This window comes from Azolla caroliniana, unplaced genomic scaffold (assembly GCF_043228905.1).
Source record: "Azolla caroliniana isolate FFs.n. ecotype wild unplaced genomic scaffold, voAzoCaro1.0.p SCAF_12, whole genome shotgun sequence".
NCBI classification, from domain to species: Eukaryota; Viridiplantae; Streptophyta; class Polypodiopsida; order Salviniales; family Salviniaceae; genus Azolla; species Azolla caroliniana.
The window spans coordinates 19873500-19882561 of NW_028230447.1; the positions used below are offsets into that span (position 1 = coordinate 19873500).

The 9062-nt window shown below is 38.3% G+C and overlaps 1 protein-coding gene across 1 annotated transcript; it reads right to left on the bottom strand.

Annotated features, from left to right (window-relative positions):
- Positions 1–6985: 6985 nt before the first annotated feature.
- Positions 6986–8675, bottom strand: LOC147857412 (uncharacterized). Its single transcript, XM_087328644.1, has one exon. The coding sequence runs from the start codon at positions 8344–8346 to the stop codon at positions 7348–7350; it is 999 nt and encodes a 332-aa protein (XP_087184770.1). The 5' UTR covers positions 8347–8675; the 3' UTR covers positions 6986–7347.
- Positions 8676–9062: the final 387 nt, after the last annotated feature.

Genomic DNA, 9062 nt, shown 5'->3' on the forward strand with positions numbered 1-9062 from the left:
TTTTGCAAGTCATCAATTGTTAGGAGGAAGGTTCTCAAGATTCGATGGTCCAAGCTAAGGAATAATGTTCACCTCGCCTTTTATTATCATGACTTTCCACTTCCTCATATAAATCCTCCTCTTTGAGCGTCTCCTTTCTTTTGCCTCTTACACACCTCTCCATAGTAAGGAGAACAATTGATATCTTCTCTAACCACCCTCCAAAGAAGTTTAATAGAAGGAGAAGAAGATCAAGAGAAGTGAACCACTCTCAGGAGGTACCATTAGTCATTGATGCCCTTCTGCTAGCAATTCATGGCTAGTCCTCAATGTAATTAGAGTTAATAGTGATATTCTCATAAAAAGAAGAGGCCTTCTTTGTGGAAGTTCATGAGGCAAAGGAGGTGGGGAATCTAAATTGTCATGAAGTCATGATTCGACTAACTAGCATGCTTGTGCCCCTTTTTTGGATGGTCTTAAACACTCTTTGAATTGACACGAGTATGGGAGAACTCCAAAGAGAAGAGACAATAAAATTCTCTTGGATTAGAATGAATTCACTAAAGTTGCAAATACAAGATAAATACAACTAGAAAAGTGGTTACTTGTTGCTGCCTTAGTTTCAAGTGGCTTCTAGATTTAAAGAAAAATCCTAAGAGAGAAAGATTGAAAATTAAAGAAAGGAATGGAAGGGATTAAATTAGTGGGTTGGGATGGTGAGTGTATGATCAACAATGTCTTGGTCATCATAGGTCTCTCATTCCGTGTCAATGAAGCACTTCCCATTTGAATTTATTTTTTGGGTGGTAGAGCCTCACTCATTTATCTACTCCTTCATCTAGTTTTTAAATTATCTTGATTCTCGAGTTATTGTGAAACCCCAAGTTTGTTACATTTTCTTCCTTCAAACAACATGCCACTTCAATGCACTAAACTTGATCATTTGGAAATTGTGGGGATTTAAGGAACAAATTCAACTAGCCCTTGTTGTCCTCATGCCACAATGGCCATCCACAAACACATCACTTGACACAAAGCCACAATCTTTGGTTTGATACTCAATATGAGTGTCAAGATTATTACCTCCAAAGTATTTGGTTGCTAACCGAGCAAGAGTGGTTGTCATTAACTGTTGAGCCTCGAGTTCACAACCCTAACCTCATGAACTCTCACTCACACTTCCTTGTGTTAACCCTTGATTAAGTGACTAACTAAGTCCTAAGAAGAACTTTGAAAGTAAATATACACACATATAAATGAAGGCAAACAATATATATATTAATGTCAATCACGTCTCGATTAACATGAGAGTTTAAAACATACATACAAAAAAGAGGAGAGAGTAAGGTATAGCTAATTAGTCTTTAACCTTAATCCCTCTACCCAATTAAGTGAAAGATTAAGGAAAGAGGAGGAGAGAGCTCAAGCTTAGGTTATAACAAGAGAGAAAAACTTAGCAGAGAAGAAGAGCTACAAAAGTCATCACAAGTATCTTTTATAGCTTTATAAGGGAGTTTCGCCTCTTTCGCATTAAGGTGGCCATTTGACTTATAAAGATTTAAGAGGAATTTTCCTAGTGTTTGATTGAGCTTGATGCCTATGACAATGCAGAGGTCTTCATGACTCGTGCTATGTACAGTGGGTACTTAACACTTAGGCTATTTTGCATTGCATCTCCTTTTTAGATATCATTCTACCTCATCTATCCTAGTTATAATCAAGGCCCTTTCAATGTTATTTTTTTCTATGGTCATGCTTGTTTTTTGTAAGTGTGATATCTGACCTATTCTAGTCTTGTAGTCAACTTCAACAGTGCTAAATATCTTGCTCTAAGAACGAAAGGTCTCAACATAACTCATATTGTTATTTCTTTAACATGGCTTGCCCCTAGTTGGTGCTTCCTTGAGTAAAAAAGTTTATTTCTAGGTTTCTATATTACAAAATTCCAATAGAAGTTTCATCTTGCCCTTGGGCATGACAGTATTTGTATCTAGCCCTAACCCAATTTGAGTTGAATATGGTGTTAGGTTCCCCATTTTTCTTTCTTGGAAATTAGCCATTATCAAAGTGCCCTAGACTCGTCTATCAAACAATTGTTTGACCTAAAGGGATCAATCCATGAGACTTACACATAAGTGATGTCATCACTAGGTAGTGTAGGGTTAAAGTCTCTCCATGGGAAATTTGTGTTGGTAGACTTTTTGTGGCTAATCAAATAGAAAGTTGGTATCTTCACAAATACTTATTGTTGATAATCAAAAGTGTTCTCATAAGGAGAGTTGATCAAGAGTCCATGAGGTGCCCATTTACTTTATAACTAGGAATGTTTGGTACTTTGTAACTACAAAAGGAACTTCCAATTGTTACTTTTTAGGAATGGAACTTTGTAGATAAGGCCCTAATTAATGTCTCATAAGTAGATAGGGACCTCTTTATCCTTATCTTTTAAATATAATATTTCACTCTTAGCTCTTCATTAACAAATGCTTGTCCCTAAGCTTTGAAAGTAAGATCTCGTTGATAACTTCTATTAGAGGAATTTCGTTGGGAAGTTCATGATTGCTTTATCAATTGACTTTTTGTCAACAAGTTCTATGAATAGGTAAAAGAAACTTAGAATGCAAGGTTCTAGTGGTGAATCATATGTACCATAGCACTCTTTGTGACAATTCACATTCCCTTGAAATCACCTAGCTAAATCTACTCTTAATCAAGGTTATTATTGAAACAAAGCACTAATTATGCCATCATCAAAATCAAACTTTAGTCTACATGCAAAAATGAAAACTAGCTAAAAATTAATTTGTGATGAGAAATTAATGTTTATTTCACTAAGTTATGTGTACCTTGGGAGTTTATAAAAAGCTCTCCAAATGATTGATAATGAATGTGGGGTCAATGTATTGCTAATAGTTTTCTTCTCATTAGATCATCATGGAATCGGGTAAGCAAGCACCCTAATGCTAGCGAGGTGGACAACATTTGATGTCAATCATCCATGAGAATTTACCTCTTTAACAAACATTCTCTCGACCTCACTAACATTTAATCTTGAAAAAGAGGATTACTTTTCAAAAAACACTCTTTTTTCCATGAAAGGATACTACATTAGTATTAAGAAACATCTTAAGGTTAAACATGAAATATGTACATATAAGTAATTACCCGTGTGTTAAGTTCTAACTATCAGCTTAAATAAATACTTTGGTTTAGAGTCAAACTACTCCACCTTGTCAAGAATATGCTTATAAAATATTACTTTGGCCCATATGGCATGAAACTCCCATCCTTGTAACTCTACCAGTTGCATGTTACCTTTTATGTTATCTAGAGAACCTCTGAGATTATGCACAACCTTTGTCCAAATCCCAATAATTAATTGAACAAGTTTTTGTCACATTTTGGAATGCCTCAAACACCTAGTCTTCCAAATATACCATCTTGTATTACTACTTACTAATTGTTTTCTGCATCAGACCATATTTCATAAAAAGAGCATCTTCAACATCCTCTTTTTCATATAACATTGGTTGAACTTGTACAACCACCCATAATATCACCCCCTATGTGTACACCACTCGTGGATATATTAGTATTAATAGTGTTAAAAGATTATTTTCCATGATTCCATCACAAAATCACAACTCCACAAACAATGTTTAGTGAACTCCATTAGATACATACACAAAGGACACATATCATCTACATCACTCCTTTTCTCCACCCATTAATGTTTGAGTTGTTGTGGAGAAAGTCCATTATATCTCCAAAAAACATTTGGGGTTGTTCCCTTCCATGCTTAGCCAATAATAGTAGTTTCTTTCCCATCTTCACAAAATATTGAAAAAAGGCACCTATTTTATTTTATCTTGAAATGACACTTTCCAATAAACTTCTCCAAGATCCCAAGTTAACCTAGATAATGGTCTCCTTTCTATAATCCAAAACCTCCATAAAAGATTCACCTTTCATGGGGTTGGATCTAAGAACCAGCTTGATCTATCATTTGCCACCACCATCACTTATTTTTGCAAACAAACACGAAACAAATCAGTTTCTGTATGTATACAATTTAACCTACCATCATCATGTACATCAAAAGTCAAAAAACTTCTTCCTCAATTTACGCACTTTACTCCAATCAAAACATTCAATGGAGTGAAGCTTATCCACTTGTGTAGAAGGTTCAAATTGCTTATGTGCATTAGAAAAGATGGCTTTGTGTCGCAAAAAACATTGTCTTTCCACCCCTTATCTTATCAAGCACTACCGCTCTTCGATTTGTTGATCGGGAAATAGATATTGTCCAAGCAGCTATAGATTGTGCTAGCCCTCAATCTAATTCTGCCCTTGTGCATCTCGTATGTGAACTAAAAATCAAATTCCAAATCAAGTGTTGTCTATAGAATTCAACTTCTATTTTTGGAGATCACTTAACTAAATCTAGAGAGACATCCGGGCAAATCTGTCTTCTCATTTTGTAGAAATGAATATCTTGATGTCTTCCACAAAACTCCAACGAATATTGGGCTTCCAATCTCCATCCATTGTGGGACAAAACCTTTGAAATTTGTACATCAACATTTGTTCCCATGGTTCTAGTCCTAATAGCAATCCTTTAATCATCATATTCACAAGCAAAGCTTTTGAGTAAAGCTTTCGAGTGATGCACATAATGAATAGCATTACTCCAAAATAACAATTTTTTCCTTATTGCTTATACACACTTTGAGTCTTAAAAATGCACTTAATTAGTTAAATTAAATAGATACATAGATATTTTTAGCGTCCATAGAAACCCAATATTGGCCCATAGGACAAAGAATTACACTGATGTCAAGAAGATAATACCAACAAACAACCATTTTATACCTCAATCACAAAGCTTATAAAGAATGAGAGTCATTAAGGAAAAGAGAGAGAGAGAGAGTGCTCTAGTTAATACAAGAAGGGAATGTAGAAGTAAAAAAGCTTACTGTGTCTCCTTATACAAATAGATTTTACACTTTAGGATTATGACCTTTTTATTTGCTTTTGCTCCTAAGGTTCTCTTCACCTTATTTTAGTATCTTCCTCACCTATTTAGCCTTTAGGGACAAGTGTCCAACCCATGCTTAACAAAATGCACCAAATGTTGCAATATGTTTATGGTCGAATTGTATGAAGCAACTTATTGCTTGCCTTTTTAAAGATAATTGGAACGTCATTGGCACTTTGGACAACATCTTCATGAGGTTTCACTTCACGAAGAACTAGGAATCATAGGTTGCACTCAGAAAAAAATATCCTACGTATTATTGCATGTGTCTTAATGTCAAATGATATCACAAATATCCCTAGTCGTGGAGCCTTTTTTAAGTCATCATAGCAACAATTGACTCAAATCATCACAATCCTCTAATGCTAGTTGTAGTTGGTTCTCTTAGTTGTCATCGTCAACATTGAATTTGGTAACCTCCCCAAGCTTTTTACAATGACCCTTAACATTTCCTCCATCTTTGTAGTTAATGTCATTTCGACATTAAGTAGCTATTTCATTGTATGAGATCTGACACTATAAACTTTTGACGTGTTCCTTATCATTTTGTTATAGTTTCGTCTAGCTACAAATGGGCCAAGCGCACATAATTGTAACATCAATCATCGTGCTTGAACCAAGTAGAGTAAGTTTAAAGTGTGGGCTTTAATAATCAATTTATTTTTCTAGCAAAGGGTAACCGCAATAGTTGTTGTACATTGCTATGACAATGGCATGTTAAAAAAATATGGGAGGCCAGAAAAGCAATTCCATATTTGTGATTCGACAAAATGTATTGAAGGATGCAACCGACCATCAGTAAAACGAGTGAAATTATTGATTTTAGGTAGATTGAGGTTAGTAAAGCAAAAGTTTGACGTAGAAAAATGAACCAAATGAATAGCCCAGAAAGTTGCAATTGTGTCTTGTCAAATATGTTTGATAGAACAATGTGTATCATATTGTAAAGCTTTAAATTGATCTTGATACACCACTGTATCATGATCTAGCCAATAAGAAATAAATGTTGCCAAAATGAGAAGAAGAAAAATTTATAAATTAATGCATTGACTACTACTAAAGGAAGCCTAGAGTTCCCAAAGTGAAGATGAAACGCATCCATGCCCAATCAACTATATCAATGATCATACCAACCATTGGATTAGAGGGGGGTTATAGGCACATCTTGATTGTATTGGTTATTGTGGCAATAGCCTAGAAAGATATTGTTATGGATGAGGCATCATGATGGGGTGGTATGGTAGTCAACTGGATTTGTCACGTGTCTCTATGTGGCTCTATGTGGCCTAGCTACTTCATGAAATATGTACCTTGATGCATAGTGAACCATGGCATGCAAATTCATGGGTAGTGGCCACGTAATAATAATAATAAGAGAAAATGGTAAAAGAATTGTGAACACTAGTTCTTGAAATACACTACATTTACTGCCACAATCATATCCCTTTTCTCTAGGCTTGCAAAATTGGAGACGCTAGGTACAAAATGTAGGGAACGTTGGCTTTGTCAAGAAGGAAAATAGTGTATTGGATACAAGTAGTGTTTGCAAAAAAAACATGTAGGAATTGTTGGCTTTGTCAAGAAGGAAAATAATGTATTGGATACAAGTAGTGTTTGCAAAAACATGCCCTCTACCGATGAAAACATTATTCAAAGTTTCCAGTGATGGGAAAAGATGTTTAATTACACGATATGAAACAATAAAAGCAAGTGCCATTAAATGTTTACATGTGATATTTCAACCAATGGGAAAGGTGTTGGCATTGCTTAGATAAGGTAGGGTAAGGTATTGCCTAACCCCAATCCAAGTGTTTGAGAGATAACAATTCAGGTGTTTGAGATAGCAATGCACTCATTCACCAAATAAGGTTGATCAAAATTTCAAGAAACTTGATGGCATGTCACAAAAACCCATTCGACGGTTTACACTTTGCTCGAGTTAGGATTGAAATTTTGAACCAAGACCTCTTCAGGGTGAGAATTGTTTTCTTTACTAGTGATACAAGTTTCTCTACGAAAACTTACACGCATCCCTCTGGGACGAAATGAATTTGATCGGAACTCTCCAGAGCCAAGTTGAGGGAGACCTTTTTCAGTTTCCCGAGATGTTGGATTGTGTGGCATTATGTCATTGGTGTTTCATTTCCATGGCCAACAAGAACACCCAAACAACAAAAGAAAACAATAATAACATGTGTTAAGAATCATTGATGAGTAGTGTCATATTAGTGGGTTAAGGAGGTTAAAGATTGTACAAAGAAAAATTTGGTGCCAAGAACAACCAACAAAGAAGAACAAATTTTGTTTGGTAATGGCGAAGAGGATCCGATTCATTGGTAAGCACATTGATTCAAATTGAATCTTTGAGATAAGTGTGGATTCCTCGCGGCGGCCGGTACATCGATCGGATCCAAACCAGAATCCGGATCGGTCGCCACCTCATTCAGGTTTAGGCATTTGTCGGGCCAAGTGGCAACGCCCGCGATGCCAAGTGTCCTATGATTGGTAGATGTGTCCACCACACATGGGTGTGAACATGATCCATCCGTCCGGACATCACCCCGGTGGTCGTCCCCCAGGTGTGAAACCGTCGAAGAAGAAGAAGAAGAAGAAGCTACGAGGACAAGTGGCGAATCACCATTTGGCAGGGCATTGAGATTCAGGTGGATTCCTCCGGGAGGAGGAGACCGAGGCCGTGGCGAGATGCTTGGAGAAGCACTCGAGTTCGAGATCGATAAAGAAATATCCGAAGAAGAAGAAGAAGAAGATGATGATGATGATGATGATGATGATGTAGTAGTTGTAGTAGATATTGAGGATTGGGGCGGGGGGGCGATGGGCGGCGGACAAAAGAAGAAGTGGCCTTTATCGGCCGCGAGGCCAGCGGCCACCGCGGCCTTTTGCACTTCTTGGGGGGAGACGTCAGGAGGGGGGTCGTGGCTCGGGATGGAAGCTGGGAAATTGAGGGCCGCGAGGGGCCCCCGGAGATAGTATAGCGCCATGTCGTATGCGATCGCCGCGGCCTCGGGTGTCGAATACGAGCCGAGCCATATGCGCGATCTCTTCTTCGGTTGCCGGATCTCCGAGACCCACTTGCCCCAGCTCCGCATGCGCACGCCCCGGAATGCCTTGGGATGCGAGCCTCGTTTCGCCCCCGATCCCGACGAAGCTTCTCTCGGTGCCCGGATTTTGCTGCCCACGATGCCGTTATGGCCAGGGGCGGTCTCCACGCATCGGTGGCCCGTGCCCATCTCGACTTCAGGCGCGGAAGGCGCCAAGATCGGCCTTTGCTTTGGGGGTGCTTGGAAGCTCAATTGGGGCTTCTCCATGTCTTTTGTGTTGGTTTTGGGTGTTTGGGGGGTTGGGGGTCTTTGTGTTGGATGTGTAGCTTGGATGGAGTATCTAAATTTGGGGCAGTGTTGTTTTAAAGAAAGTTTGAGGAGTGAGGGTGCTTATGGTGCCTCCGTCCATGTGGCCTTTGTTTTGTGTTGATCATATACATATGTGATCCCTATCTAAATGGAGAGAGAATAAAAGCTTGTCAAGGAATTTTATGGACACCAAAAAAGATGGAGACACAAAGAGAGAGAGAGGAGAGTGTGTGTGTGTATTAAACGACCGTGGGAGACCGATATGATCTACGAGGCCGAGAGAGTACAAATAGAGAAAGGGGGGAGGAGGAGTTATGAGGAGAGTGAGTGAGTGTATAGAGTTTGGAGTCCCAAAAGGTAATTGTTCACACGAGTTAACTTTGATATGTTTTATTGGCATCCATGGGAGACTTGTATGATCTATGAGAGCTAGGTTCCTTTTGAATTAGGCCTCGTGGCAATTCAGAAGGAGTTTTGGTACATATGAAAAGACCGGTTTTTTTCCTTGAAGAGCGAGACAGAGACGGATATGGATACGGAGAGGCCAAGTTGTAGACGGAGAGAGAGAGAATGATAGAATGCTTTTAGACTCTATGATGGAGTCCTCACACAACTCAACAACATCTATAGCTTCTTTTTAACCGCCCAACCTTTTTTATTATTATAGCCTTCCA